This window comes from Podarcis cretensis (assembly GCF_951804945.1).
Source record: "Podarcis cretensis genome assembly, chromosome: 7".
NCBI classification, from domain to species: domain Eukaryota; kingdom Metazoa; phylum Chordata; class Lepidosauria; order Squamata; family Lacertidae; genus Podarcis; species Podarcis cretensis.
In genome coordinates, this window is record NC_137176.1 from 45,823,918 (window position 1) to 45,840,185 (window position 16,268).

The 16,268-nt window shown below is 43.0% G+C and overlaps 1 protein-coding gene across 1 annotated transcript; it reads right to left on the minus strand.

The window, feature by feature from the left end:
* Positions 1-4,096: 4,096 nt before the first annotated feature.
* TGIF1 (TGFB induced factor homeobox 1) lies at positions 4,097-16,044 on the minus strand. Its single transcript, XM_079983007.1, has 3 exons — positions 15,671-16,044; positions 6,736-6,965; positions 4,097-4,886 (listed from the first exon to the last, which is right to left on the minus strand). Exons 1-3 carry the CDS (start codon positions 15,684-15,686, stop codon positions 4,329-4,331), a joined length of 804 nt encoding a protein of 267 aa, XP_079839133.1. The 5' UTR covers positions 15,687-16,044; the 3' UTR covers positions 4,097-4,328.
* Between the last annotated feature and the right edge of the window lie 224 nt (positions 16,045-16,268).

Sequence of the window (16,268 nt, forward strand, 5' to 3'; positions counted from 1 at the left end):
CTGAGCTAAACAGTCTGACTCAGTACAAGGCAATTGTTGGTGCAAAGAAAATAATAGCTATAAAAAGGATTCATTATGCCAAGATCCAAAGTTTGGGTGAAGTATTCTCTGGTTAGAGAACCCCACTCCCAACCAAAGCAGAGATTTATAATAACAAAATATGCAGCAAAGTAAAGCATGGAAATACAGACTGTTACACATTTAAAATATGCCCTGGTGAGTTCCAAAACTCCCTTCTTCCCCCAACATAGGAAATGATCATGGTTGGAACGTTAAAAATAGGTTTACGTACAAATTCTTCAAAGGTCAGATTCGTGTACATTTCTATATAGCAATCAGAAAAAGTTGCACAGCCAGTAAAACTTAGTTTAGTTCCAAAGTGGTGAGAGTTCCTAAATTATTTGTATAGGAACTCAAGAGTGGCTGGTGAAAGTCATGCAGTTTGAACTGGAGCAACCAGCTCAAACTTCTTTACACACTGAGCTCAGGTAGACTGGAAGAGAACAATAGGCCTTATTACCTAGTTCCTCCCAAGGTGAGGGGAAGTGGATATAGCTAAGCCTGGTAGGAGAGCTTACTGTATAGTATTAACCCCTTAATGCATTAATAAGGCCTTTGTATGTTGGTTATATAAGGCTAGTTATCCCACAGCAATTTCCGTGGTTCCTGTGCAACAGTTCTGGTGTAAGTGGGGCAGGATGGCATGGAATACAGAAAATCTTCAGAGAAAATGAAATTAAACTCTTGGCCTGGATTAACCAGTACAGAAATTAAGAGGTGAACAAACAGGGTTTTATAAATTAGACACAGAACAAATTAGTTGCTACTATGCATACATTCTACTAGATTCCCCCCCCCCGACATAGATTTTCTAACTGCATTACTTTCTGTGGCCTTCTCCTAGTCCAAATGTATCCTTTCTCATAGTCCAAATGGGCAGATATGTGTGTTTGTTTCCTATGAGAACATAGCTTCATTAATGTTTTTTCGTTTATTTAGATCACTTTCAGCAGAAGTAGTAATCATGTGTTTGTTTGTTTTTAAAAAAGGTCTCTTACATTAGCAAAAATATTGCATAGTTTTACATTTTCTGAAAGAAAAGGACCGACTTCAGGGAAAATGTCAAAGCTAAGACAGATAACAGCCGAAACAATTTTAGAAACACTGAACAAGGTCAGATAATCAGCACTGTGACTAAAATAAATATACAGCTGCTGGGAAATCTGATGGACGCTTGCTCATTGAAATTACAAACGAGTAGCCACCTTGAGAGTAAGTGTGTGTCTAATTCAAAAAATTGTTTCAGCTGGCCACAGCTGCCTTGAGCATTCTTGCATCAATAGAAAAGAGAAATCTAAATCCTCATGACACATACATAAATCCAGGAAATCTTTTGTACCCCTCCATCACAAGTTAGGGGGTGCAGTTCTTTCATGTCAAAACATTAACCAGTCGCTTGTGATATCTCAAGCAATATTGCACTTCTTAAGCTATTGCTTTTCGTGATACGATACCAACACTATTGGGGCCTTCTCAGACTTAGTGCTCATTAGAATCACAAAATATGCAGGGGTATATATTTTGGTGTAATAGCTGCTTAGTATTTTGAAGGTGGACTCTGTGAATCTTAAAAAACACACCATGTGACTCCCCACCACTGCTCCTTCTGCCATTGGCTGGTGGAGCTGGCACTCTGTAGTCCTGGTCACAGGTGCTGCTGTGGTGATTTCAACGAAGTCAGACAAATGAGGAGCAGAAATTTTGCATCCTTAAGAGTTTTGTGCCCGGGGGAACAGCCCCTGTGGGCCCCCCGCGATACACCACTGTTTACATACAAGATGAGAAAGCACTTGCAATCAGCACAGGTGTCTTGTTTTGTGATCTAGGCAACTGAGGAATCTGGTAGCAAGTGGAAGTCAAACACTTGGAAGGATATTGAAGGAAACAAATTGCAAAAAAATAGTCTAAGAATTGTAATCATTTCATTCTTTACAGTAGATCTGCACAACCAACTGCTTAATCCAAAATAACTGTTTATCAGCTCTGTACGATGAGCATTTAAGGGTCTTCCAAGCCTTTGGAATTGGACATGGAGCATGTTGTCCAGCTTACAATGTCTTCACTGCCCAATATCCCCCTGTGTTCAGAGATATCTGACAGAGCTGATGCAGTTTTTCCTATCTGTCAGTCTCTCCTCTTCTCCCACCCTATTAGACACACAGGGACATCTGAGAGTTGCTCAGCAGGCAAATTGCTTGAGAGAGTAAAAGATCTGTGTGCTCTTGCTATTGAACACAAAGAGAGGGGCTCTTGATATTGAATTCAATTAAAGAAGTAGTGAAACAAAAAGAGAAATAAAGATGGAAGAAAGTAAGTGAGGGAGTTCAGAGATGGGATGCAAGATACCTTTGGGGCAATGCAAGAAAAAGAGAGGGGGGAAAGGGAGGGGATTGGCACGCTGGAGTCAGCAAAAGAGGCAAGTTAGGAGTCACAGCCTTACAGGATGGGAAAGAGAGGAATAGCAGAGAGACTTGTGATTAGGAAAGTAGGAAAGGAAATAAGGAAACAGTGCAGGGAGGCCTCTAAGGTAAGGAGACATGAAATAAACCATTTCACTCTATTTTTGAGAAAAGGCCAACAAAAGAAACATAGTGTAATGAGTTTGTGGTGCTAAACCCCCTAAATTCCTGGGTCCAGTAGGTGCTAGAATTTAATTAAGGCTTGGGGTGCTAAAACTGGGAAATAGCCAGACCTGTGTGTATTATACTGTGTGCTAGACACTTCTAATCCTTTAATTAAGCCAAGTGTTAATAGCTAATTAATCCAGGCTAACTTCCTCATGAGCCTAGGGGGTGAGCCATCCAGAGGACTTGGTGTGAGACAACAAATGGTTGGGGCCCCTCCCTCTACTCAGAGTTACCTAGTTACAAGATAAAGCCAGAGCTTAGAGTCAGAAGCAGTGAGTTTTTAGAGTTGGCTGGGATGTGACCTGGAGGAGGGGAAATTGTAAAGGTGGCAATCTAGAGACAGAGCAGTGTTTGATTTCCATATTAACAGAGATTCCAACTGAAGAAATCTCCAGCACTTGTTTGGCGGCACATTGCAGAGGACTGGAGGTGGCGGACAAGCCATCACAGAAGTTAATTTGCCATCACTAATGTTGTTAAGGAAGAACCTCCAGCGGAAGAACCTGCAACAGACCCCCCCAAAGACTCCCAATGGTTCCTGGAATGCAGTTTGAGCATCTCTGCCTTAGAGAACTCACCTAACAGATTCTGTATTTATGGCTATATCCAATGCTGCACAAGTGGGTTTCTGCTGGCACAGTGAATAGGACCTCCTTCCTCATCCAAAATCTGTTCTGGGGTCCCCTAGCCCTTCAGAGCTGATTCAGAGGGCATGTGGGGGCTGGAGGAGATGGAGAGGAAAGGGAAGCTCCACTGCACACACAGAAGTCTGCTATGCCAGGAGAGGTGCAGCACTGGAGAAGTCAATAATACAATCCTATGATTTTTTAAAAAACAAAGCCAATGAATTTGTGTTTAAACATGCATTTGCTTGACCGGGAGTGTTAAACAAATTTCGAGGCTGCACATGTTAAAAGATGACACACACGTGCATATAGATCTGATAACATAGACTTAAAAAGTCACAGTATACAATATTTTAGCATTTGCTGAGTAACGTATTTATATCAACCTTTTAAAGGGGTACTTTTAAAACTGCGAGTATTTGGAAGAGGAAAGGATCTCTTTGCTACAGTGTAGCTGGAAGTTTTGCATTAGTTCAACACACACACAAAACACAATATGAATCCACTATTAAAGAAAATATTTTATTACATCATGAAAAAGCATAATCATTCAAATTCAAACATGTTTTAAAATCTTGAATTTGTTTTTTAAGACAGCCTGTTGGTATATTTTGTTCCACGTGGGAATGATATGAAGACTAATCTTGTTTCTAAATATTGCACAGTCTGGAGAGAAAAAAAAACAATGAAAATAATAACAAAACAAAATCACATGATATTGGGAATCATCTCACATTATGAAAAAAAAAAACCTACTACAAAACATTTTTTTTAAAAAAAAGAAAAGAAAAGAAATAAAGAAAACCGTTTTGTTTCTACAGTAGCTTTAAGTCTATAATTCTTGGAATGACCATATCCCACTGAAAACCACTTCAGTGGCAGGAAGCTTCATTTCAGCAATCCCTTGTGCAAATAAGATTAATTAAAAAATGCAGTTAAGTCTTTGATACCATGTAGACAATTGCCACATCTTTCCGTTATATCCCTGCCCCGGGGGGCAAATATGAATAATGTTTTATATCATGAGTTTTGCCTGCAGCTCCATCTCCGCGGCCCGTTTCAGTGCAACATCCACCAGGAGCTGAAACCCACTAAAATCCTGGTTGAGGTCTGGAGGGGTCGGTGGGGGAGTGTTGAAAAGCCCACTCTGTGCATTTGTACCAGGTCCCAGCTTAGACACATCCTCGTGGTATAGATGGGAGTTGTCTGTGAAGTTGGTAGGGGAAGCCCGCTGCAGGTCATCCGGGGTCTGACCAGTGCCACCCGGTTGGCCAAAATGGAAAGGAGCATCTTTCAGTGCAGTTACGGTGGTGTGGCAAATTACTGATGGCCGAGCCAAAACGGATCCCAAGGAAGAAGATTTGCAAGTCTTGTTTGGTCCTGTGCTACCGGAGAGGAACGAGCTCTCAATCAGTGGAATGCAGTTTTTTGTGCCAATGGAGAATTCCACCGGGCTGCCGTCAGCCATCTTGGTCCCTCGTCGTGAGATGGTGAACTGATTTGGGTCCTTCCCGTCCTTCCTCAGCATGTCAGGCAAAAGCCTGCGGCGTGCATTGATAAACCAGTTGCAGACCTAAGAACACAAGCACATCTTAATGCCTACCTCCATTCATTTCCGACTCTGTGCCATTAGAGCAGTTGCAGTTAAATCTGGGACTCCCTTCAAGCAGATTCCTTAATTGCAGGACAAATGGAAGTCCAGCAGACAAGTTATGACACATCCTTGAATGAAGGCCTTTCTTTCCTTCCTGTTTCTACCAGCCCTTTCTGCTTACTAAAGAGCCTCAGGCTCTCTGAAGTCTGCTTAGCCTAAACCAATAGGCTTAGTTTTTTCGGTCTGTACACATGTTAACCTGTTACTCATTGTTCATTGCATTTGGGTTAATTAACAACAGGAAAATGTTTCCCTGTGAAAGAGAAACTCCTCCCAAAAACAGTTACTGATTTGCCCTGTTCAACTAACTGTGTCAACAGGCAAAACAGAGATTACCTCACTGAAGTTTGCCCTTGTTTGAATATCAAGCCAGTTTCCTGGGCAATAAAAGGACAGCTTAACAACCCTTTTCATGTTTGCTGGATAAGGATGGTTTCTCCTTCTGCCCAGTGCAGACAAAGGAAATTTGCTTATCGCTTACAAAGAAATGATATTCTAAGAAAGCAACAGGATGAGAGGTCAAAAGACAGATTTATGTCTTTAGCAAGCTGGATTTATGCAGTCCCAACACACAGACACACACAATCTTTTTCGGGTGTTCTGCCCCATCACATGAAGGACACACAACCCTATATATTGTGAGTGTGTGTTGAGCAGCAAGGCCTAAAGCAGAGCTAGTATATGGGGGGGCGGGGGAAGGTTAGTGGGGACAGACTTGTGTGAATGTCTCCTCATATTTGGCCCTCACTGGTTCAAGCTGAATGTATGAAGAGGAGTGATGTATTGTGAAAATATGTGCAAAATTACAACACACACACACACACATTCCAAGGGGGCTGTATCTTTTGTGTTTTCAAAATTTCTTCTACAGAGCTGCCAACAAAAATCCAGCATATTTTGGTCTGCATTCGAGTGTACACATTCCGGGCTACTTCCAATGGAACTTTGGACCTTGCTTCCTAGAGTCTGCAAGCTTTTATGTGTGTTAGCAAATAGAGACTCCCATAAAATAAGGAAGCATAATTTCACTTTGTTCTTGCTGATACAAAGAATTGCGCACTGTCACTGACAGAACTGGGAACAGAAACCAGCCCTCTAACTTTGCATTCTTAGGTCAATCAGAGTACAGACACATGCACATTATTTGCCAGATACTTGAAAAGAGCTATTTCTATGAAAAGCTACACAGACATGTTACAAGCTTATGCTTAAAACTGCTATATTTGGAGCATTGGGGGGGGGGGGCGGAAATCTGCAGTTGCCGCTTCCATGTCCCCACTGTCACCCTGCTCATTTTCCAGAGTCACTGTAATGTGCACTCACATCTTGCTCCTGTTTTGGAATACTACAGGGAGCTTAAAGTTACAATATATGGGTTCAGTGAGGCCATTACAGAGATACACAAATTCAGCTTGTGATGAAAACAGCCAGAGGTAATTTAGAACTCTATGACAGACACCATCCATGCTGCTAGAGTGAGCCCCAAAATACCCTGATCCAAAGCCCAAACAGAACCATCTACTCTATGTGTTTGCACTGGTTTGTAAGTAGATCCCAAATACAAAGCAACACCTTTCAAAGTATCATCAGCATATGAAAATAACACATAAGCTCATGGCTATACAACCTCATCAACTAACACTATTATACAGTGCAATCCTATGCCTATTTATTCAGAAGCGAGTTGCACTGAATTAAACAGACTTACTCCAAATTAAGTGTACTTAGGATCATAGTCTTAAAATGTAATTGGAGCATCTTTAAATACCTGTAGTGTGGAGAGGTGTGTCTGTCTTGACAGTAGTGCTTTTTCTTGCTCTGAAGGATAAGCATTGAAGCGGTGCTCATAGAGCCAATCCCGAAGAATCTGCACCGATTCCTTGGGCAGGTTACCCCGCCTCCTCCTCTTGACTGAGCTTGCAGAAGAGGAAAGATCCAGAGGGACATCCATGCTGTCATCGTCCTCTGTCTCACTGCCTGATATTGAAACAGCAGCATCTATGATAAAAACGCAACAGGGAACATTGCATGACTATCTCTTCATCTTATCCATTCAGACACATTTTATCACCTGCAATTAAAGCATGGCAATGAGCATCAGAGAGGCAACCTTAAGATATACCTCCAGTTCCTGTATTCTGGGGATATGGCATAGGTGTGCCAGTCACCTTAACAACCGTCCACATGGTCTCATACATACAGTGGCTTGCATCATTTGCCAGTACCATACCAACTATTGGCCAGCAACAGTGGGTATGCAATCCAGCAAACTTTCTTCCAAGCTAAATGCTTCATGATTAGGTAGACAGGAAGCCAAAACCAAGATTAGATGTCAGTGATATTCCAACACTCCTTAGAAACTTCTAGCTTTTAAAAGTTTAAACATGTTCTGCTCTTCTATTCACAAACCACTTAAGACTGAGCACCTGAAATTTTCAACAGAGGCCAATGTGCCCAACTGCTCCATCAAGGATTAAATGCACAAAAGCCAGTGTGGTATTTTTCAGCCTTGACTCTGTGCTGGCATAGCAGTTGATGTACTATATTTAATGCTGGCACAGCAAATCGTAGGGATGAGCCATGGATCTACCTTCATCCAAGTTCTTGAGTTTAACTTGCTTGTGGGTGGCATCACTGTTTGTTTCATGTAGTAAATTTATAGGAAACTGCCAAAAACAACAATCACAACCCCCAATTGCCACTGCTTCTTCACTGCCATGGAACATTCCTGCAGTGCCTGTTGACAGTGTGGGCTGTTGACTGGCTATCACGGGGAATCCACTGCCAACAGCTGGTGTAAAGCTCTGAAACGGGGACAAAAGGACAGTGGGCCATGGTCCACTAGCTCTTAAGCCTATCTAACAGCCAGAATGGCCTGATTTTGGAGGTGGCCACAGCTAAAATTAGGCAAAATGCTACCCCTCCGCACACCTTAAGCTTTGGCCAGTACAAGTAGCAGGGCTTTGGATGCAATGGTGGCACTGCTGTTCTATTCCACCCTGTTGCTCCCTTACATCAGGTATTTTCTAAACTCTGCCTTGTCCCTGATTATTTTTAACTGGAGAACCTGGGGGAGAACTTGGAATCTTCTTGCATGCAAACAACGTGCTCTACTGTGTTCCTCACCCTGCCCCAGCAGGCTTCATTCACAACAGCAATATTGTATCAAGGCATGCATATACAACTATTTGGCAATACATTTAGAATTCCATTTTGTACTAGAGAGAGCTAACATCTCAATTCTATAATCATATGTCTAGAAACATAACCCCACTGATTTAAGTAAAACTTACTTTCAAGTCAATGTGCTGAACATTGCAGTAAAAAGAACATCTAAAGAAACTAGCAATACTTTGGTGGAATCTACACACATATAAAAAACTGTTCTGAAAATGCTTTTTTAAAAGTGTTTTTAAAAATACATTGAATTTTCCATAAGGCTCACCATTGCCATCTAGTGTCACATTGCACTTAAAATGTTTTATTTGCAGCTGTATTGCTGAGTTTAGAAGAAGGTAGTTACTACAGGTCATATAAACAAACTAGTCAGTGCAGGAAACCAAAGCTTTGGCTACATGTCTTTTATTCCCACCAGAAATTTTAGGAATCCAAGCCGTATACACTAGTTTGACAGACAAATCTTATTGAGTTTTGCCCACTGGCTGGGATAGATTCAGTCCTAAACCACATTTCACTTGCAGAAGAAAACCGGGCAGATATTAGTCAGAAACTTATACTACAAGAATACAGAATCTGTGGCCTTCCAGGTGTTGCTGGATCTCCCATCAGCCCTAGCCAGCATGGCCAGTGGTCAGGGATGCTGGGAGCTGCAGTCCAGCAACATCTGAGAGTCACATGTTCCCCCATCCCTGCTATATTCAACTCAGGGACAGTGTAATGTTACATCTGAAACTACAGATGAAGCAAAGGTAAAGCATTCCCATTGAAGAGGGCCAGATGACAGCCCTCTCTCTTCTTCCTTCACTCCCAGAGCCACAAGGGAGATAAGATTCCAGCTAAAAGCCAATGTCAGTACACAACAAGCAGCTTTAGCTGGGAACTTTCGTCACAGGCAACTGTGCATGGCGCCTTGACACAATGTCTACCAGAAACCTTGGACTCTATTCCTGCAATGGAGCTGCAAGGCCAGCAGTCCACACACAGTTAAGCATGGATGGCAGGTCACCAACAAGAAGGAGTCTAATCCCAACCCCACTTACCTGGGAGTAAGCCCCACTAAATTCAACAGTTGTTACTTCTGAGCAGACAAGGTTAGGATTACACTGTAACCTTCAAATTACGATACCTCCACTTCCTTTATTCCCCTCCCAGCAAAGGTTATTAAAAAATGATAGTTGTGCAGAGCATTTAGACACTCATCACTACAGAGTTTCTCTCCCCCTGCCATCCACAACAGTACAGTGGTACCTCAGGTTAAGTACTTAATTCGTTCCGGAGGTCCGTTCTTAACCTGAAACTGTTCTTAACCTGAAGCACCACTTTAGCTAACGGGGCCTCCAGCTGCCACCATGCTGCCAGAGCCTGATTTCTGTTCTTATCCTGAAGCAAAGTTCTTAACCTGAAGCACTATTTCTGGGTTAATGGAGTGTGCAACCTGAAGCGTATGTAACCCGAGGTACCACTGTATAGGGTAATATGCATTGTTATTCAACAGGTGGTAACAGTGTTAGTTGCAAAGAGGGTTCAGGATGGGTATGGACTGCACAGAAAAGAAGCTCCCAAACCTAAGTCCCATCATGCATTGTCAAAGGCCATCAGGGGCCAAGCCACTAAATGCTCTACCATATCCACTGGTACTTCTGACCAAGCACTCAAGTCTCCTGAAGGATCACAGCAAGGACATACAGAGCAGAGTAGCCAAGTAGAACAGTAGTTCTAGTGGAACGCCCTACAAAGGATGCCCAACTATTGTTTTAATGATAATATTGTTGCTGTTGTTATTGTTGATTTATTCACTGCCTTTTGACCCAGAGGCTCCCAAAGCGGTGAACAAAATACAGACAAGTATAACAAAATGATGAAAAATGACATAAAAATCAGCCAACAACAAAGCAATGTGAGAAAGCAGGTGAACAAAACCCTCCCAAGCCAGTGGGCTAAAGAAAGTTATCACCAACCCACTATCCCCATGTTTCCCGGTAAGAGGCATAAGGACACCCTTTGCGTCATGGCTATCCCAAGCAAGAACCACTGCAGCAGAAGCTGCAGTAGGAAACCAGAAGCTTTTCTTCTCTGGGACCACCACTTTTTCTGTTCTGGCACAGCCCTCTCGGTGTTTTCCCAGAGAACATAATGACAGTGATGTAACAGCTGCAGCTCTGCCAGGCATGGAAATGCTCAGCCTGTTGCTCCTCTGTCAAGCACAGGAGCCCAGTAGGAACAGAAATTTTTGGAACCCCAATCTTCTATGATGTGTTCCCAATGTGATGTTGCTCAACAGAATCTCAGGAGAATAATTCTAATGTATATTTTATGTAGTGGTAGCTGGTGCCCACTGAAACTGGTGGGGTGGAAGGCCAGCGGGTGTAGCTAGAGCTAACAGCCAACTAATTATTGCTTCTCCCCGCTGAGTTCTATAGTATGCAGAGAGTTCAGTGGGTCATTTGGCCATTGTCAGGCTTGCTCGGTGCTTTCCATGTACATAGAGAATATGTACGCAACAGCAAGTGGTTCAAAGAAGCAGACAAGTCAATGGATCTACACACATTGCACAAGTATTTGCATGATGAGTCCTGCCTTGAGGTAAACAGTCATGCTAAAGTATTTTAGTCAGCTAGATCAGGACATTGCCTTAAGAGCAAAAAGGAGGGGTAGTGGAAATGTTACAAACTTGTGCTAAAAATATTCAAAAGCTAGACTTCTATACTTCCAGTGCCCCTCCTCAAAAACGAAACTGAAGAGCCTGCTCTTCCCCTCCCTATCCCTCAAAAATAAAAACAATAACCGATAAATCTCCTGACAGAACAAACAAAAAATTAAAGCAAGAACAAACCAGCAGTGCTGCCTGCCCTTTGATCTGCTTACTTATTGTGACATGTTCCCTCTGCTAAGAGGTTAATGATACAAAACAGGTTTGGGCTAAACAAGAGAAAACTGCCATGCAACTTCTCTTGGGGTAATGAGCTGATTTCAATAAGGGAGCACCGGCCCTTTGAACTGCCAGGAAAAAAGTCCCCCTATTTGTGCAGGAGTTGCAGCAACAGGAAACTAGAAGAAGGCAACAGATCTCTCCTTAGTCCAGCTGATTTCTCATTAGAGCAAAGGCCACATTGGGGCTGCTATGGCTCTGTTTACACTGCAGCATTTGTGCTGATTACAGGCTAGCTTTGGTTTTTCCTCTTGTTAGTAATCAGTCTGCGCATTTGATTTCCTGTTTTAACAGGGCACAGTTAAAAGGCATCCTTCCTAGGCTGTCTGTCTCATGTGTTAACAGTTAGTTGTTTGCTGTGTTTAAAGGAGGGGGCAACTATCTGGATACAGAAGTGTTGCCTTGTTTTAATTTAGGGTTCTAATGCAGTAGAATTTAGACTTCTTGGGTAATGAAAGTATCAGAGATACTTATGTCAAGTTCCTCAAAGTAAAACAAAGAAAAAGCTGCAAGTATGCATGAGTAAGCTTCCAGTAGTCACCCTTATTCCAGTAACTGTAGGTGTGCAGTTCTTGTTCATGTTTCTAGATCAATAGTGGGGATTCTGAAGCCCAAATGTGGCCCTCCAAACTTCCGGACTTTCCTCAGGCCACAACCACCTCACTGACCCCACTCTGTGCCCTTGAGTGTTTTGGCCTGGCTTGAACAAACTCTTGAACTATGATAATGCTCTGACCATTCTGTTCTAGATAGATCTGGGATGGGGAATCTGTGGCCCTCAAGATCTTGATTGGGGCTGATTGGAGTTGGGGTCCTACAACATCTGGAGTGTTTTTAACAGTGCTCTTTGAAAACACACACAGAGTTCACCAGATACAAGGTATTGGGGCACAACTGGCTTTTGGCACAACTTGCAGGCCTCAGTTTTGAAATTCACTCTAGATGCATGCACAGCATGACACTGTCAAAATGTATATATGCAAGATTAAATTTCTTTGGATTAACTGCACCATTTTCATCTTCCTGGCACAAAGTAACACCATATTAACGTGCATTAGACCACACACAGACCTGTACACTAGATACTGTTAATAATCTCTTTGATTTTGAATATTAGAGGAAAATAAACCCATTTAATAATAGGCAGGGTAACGTAACGGAAGAGCTGTGCTGTGAAGAAGTATTGCAAAGGGTAGAAACCAGCTGCTTTAATAAGATTTACAAAGAGGCTTTCAAGAAGCAGGCTCTCCCTTTGCCAAGAGAACAATGTGCTAGACTGCTTTCTCCAGGAAATCTCTCTCACTGTGTGTGTGTTTTGTGAAGCTCTACTTGAGCCGCTGCCCATGTTCACAGGAGCAAAACATTTTCAGAAGGCACCTGCAGAACTCATTCCAGCACTGGGTTAAATCACATGTACAAGATTCAAATCATGCCTAAATGTTTAAGTAAAGAATTTCCAAACACGAAGAAAAGTCACTACTGTATACTACTGACATGAAGAAAGTACTATGTGGTATGAACTCTGCCCAAATGCAATCAAGGCGAAAACAAAGGAGGCAGCAGGCTTGCGATTGGCATAGCAATTAAAAATAGTGGCACCTGGCTAGTGTTAACGTACCCAGGACAGCAAGAGAAAGAGAATTTAATGAGACACAAGGGCTGCCTATTTGTCTCCCTAACTTGGCAGAGGAAGGGAACACACAGCTTCAACAGGCTGCTGTCAAGAGCAGCTTTTTTTGACTGATGCTCTATGAACTACTGTTTTTGTTAGTTAACCAATTCCTAGGCTTCTTATTTTAACAGCCCTTTTATACAGTGTTGATCTAGATGTTTTCATATATTGCTTGGCCATTGTGTTAAAACCCAGCTTGAGGAGTTCTTTGTTTTAAATGGGGCAACAGGTTTGTTAAATAAACAAACTCACCCATACTCATAAGGCAAAGAGGGATCAAAGAGATGCTCCAATCTCTGGGCAGCTGCTCCCATTCTCCTTAGCCAGATTATTTTATTTTCACAAGGTGTGTGTAATTCTAGCCTGCCCCCCCAAAGCACTCTTTTAGAACATGGTTTATGGATATGAGATCTGATACACAGATCAGAACCATTTGTACAGAATATGCTTCCTCCCCAAATGTGCATCACCAGGTATCTCATCATTTGTGCAAGTACCACAAACAAAGGTTATGGAATAACATACATTATTCATTCCACAGCAAGGGGAGACAGACATCATAATGGTTCACATACTGAAACATACCAACTCCCTCTCCCATCCCTCCACAGACTGCATTCCTTGACTTTAATCCTCCTCCCTATGTGTCAGCTTGATTTTAATTCCACATACACATATACTTCTTATGTACAAGAAATCACAAGTGGCACTCAAATTTACACAGAACCAAGTTAAGTTTTATATTTGATAAATTGGGATCAATTGCTGGGTGAAGGATGGGCTGAGAGTGAAATAAATAAAACCAAGTATGTTAAACCCTTACTTTAACAGGAACTTCCTTCCACGTTAGGATAATAGCACAGAAAATACTTCAGGGTTTTTCAGGACAGATGATAAACTACAGACCACATGTGCCAGCTTTGTAAGCCTATCATTTGAAAATGTTGAATTACACTGTCTTTTAAAGGTCAGGCCTCTGCAAACTTCCAGCTTGCAACATGTGCTCCCAATGCACTCAATGCACTCCTCAACTTTGAAGTCCTCCCTCTTAATCATGACATCTTTTCCTTGTTTTGCTTTTATGCCCTGCCCAAGCTCACTAGACAGCTAGGCTGTTGAACACATGACAGAATGTACATGCATTTAATGTTGAGTTGGGTTAACAGTTAGCTTTGTATGATGCTTTATATTTAAAACACACACACACACACACAAACAAATGGAACAGCTGCCTAGAGTGAGAAGCCAAAGGAACAATGGAAGCAGCAGCAGACAGGAAACCAGCTCACCACCACTGTGCAAATAGAGGGAGCAGAGGAATGCTCTAAAAATAACTATTCTAAGTAGTTCACTATGGAATTTTTGTCCAATAATGTTACTTATTTGTACAAACTGGGAAGCTCAAAAGCCAGGATGTATGACTTTAGCCACAGAAAGGGCAGGTCATGGTATGTAACACAGAATCCAAAGTTACCGGTAGTCAGGCAAACAAAAACTTTTGGACAGAATACAAAGTTATAAGCACAGACTTTTATCTACAGATATTCTCTTTGTTTATGGTGGGCTTATATTACCCACTTACCACGGCCTAACTGTAGCATTTGTGTGGCCTGGTTTCCTTTGTGTGTCTAGTTCTGCAGCTTCACATGAAAACTACAAACTATGGCTACAGAAGACCTCTTAAGTCCAAAACTGAAGAGTAGGTGTACACACACACACACACACACACACACACACACACACACACAAACTGCTGCAGGACTCCTGGCAAAGTGAGAGGAATGTTTGAACTATGAATGTAAAATGTGTAGTTTAAACAAAAGCCAACTCTACAGAATGCAACACTCTTTTAAATGCTACCCTACAATTTTTAATGATGTTACTAGCATACAATATGACCAACTGCATGAAAATGAACTTTTAAATACAACATTTCAGAAGTGGTTGTTCTCTTTGAAAAAAGCAAAGTTGCCTTACCTGCCCAATCCTATATGCCCAGTAAAAAGTTAGCCTCACTGGGGCTTACTCTCAAGTAACTTAGTAAAGTACTCCAGCCTAAGGCAGTACACCTAGAGTAAACCCCACTGAGTTCAATGGGGCTTACTTCCGAGTAAACATGCATAAAATTGAGCTGTTTTTTCACAAACAAAAACAGTGGCAATCCGCTGCTTAAAAGGGTAGGAGGGGAAAATCCACTCTGTCAAACGGTGTATTTGTGTGAGTTACCAAGTTATTTTATCATCACAGTCTCTCTCATTCTGGGAGAAGAAAGTGTACGTAAACCTGCTTTCGTGTCTTGTATAAACACACTTTGCATCTTTTTAATAAAACCACAAACCCTGCACCAGAGTCTGCTTAACCGCTTTTTAAATGGCTCCACCCCCGTCTCCATGCCCCCCTCCTAGCCGAAAATCGCAAACAAAGAACGCTCCTTCGCTCCCATGCTCGAGGAAGGCTGCTGAGACTCTAAAACGTAAAAAAAAACCGGGGGGAACGGGAACAGAAGGCACATTCTTCTTTGAGAAACTTTCAGTATTCAATGAGAGAGAAGGCAAGAAGTAAAGCAAAACAAACGGGTTTAAAAGAGAGAAGGGGGAGGGGGAAGAGAGACTAGGAGAAAACTTTGTTCGGACACAAAGCAGGCAGTTGGAACATGTTTTTGACAGGGCGCCAGCAGCATGGAGTTGCAGCCTCCAAGCAGACAGCTTGTGTTTTGTCTGAGCGGAAAACCCCCCTCAACTGCCATGTAAGACACGGACTGCACACCAAGTTTCTGGGGAAAAGTCCGAGCTCTTTCCCAAACCGAACTGGCGAGTTGCAAAGCAGCACCTTCGCTCCCTCGCCTTCGCCTCGCAATTGTTTAGCAACACCACGAGGAGGACAGCGAGGCGCCTCAGAGCCCCACCAAACAAACCCACTTACTTTTTTTACTTTTCATCTTGGTGCCTGGAAACTCCTTCTGCCCAATCCTGGAAGATTCCTTCTATTTCAGAAACGGGAGAGGGGGAGCAAAGAGAAACCTGGGGGGGAAATGCGGCGGTGGGAGACAAAAAAAACCCCACAAACCCCCACACAACCACTCTCCGGCAATTTGTTTCTGAGGGAGGGCGTCGAGAGGGCGGAATGGCCAGGGTCCTCCAGCCCCGGCGGGGAGCTGAGACAAGTAACTTGAGAGCGGCGCGCTCGGGCTGCTGCTGCTGCTTTCTTTGTTCTGTAACTTGTGCCTGGCGAAGTGAGGCAAGCGCAAGCAAGCGGCTGCCTTCGCCGCCACCACGAGGTGCGCCCTCCCCCACCGCCCAGCAATGAGTAAGCTAGAGAGTAACCAGGAGCCGGAGCCGCTTTACCCGCCTCCTCCTCCTCCTCCTCCTCCTCTCCCTCTCTCTCCCCCGGCTGCTGGCTGGCGGCGAGGGCGAGCGACTCTGTCAGATGCCCATGCCAAAGAGAGAGAGAGGAGGACGCGCGAGCTCTCTTGCGAAGCGGAGGGCAATGGTGACGGGGCAAGGCAGGCCCGGGCCTTCTG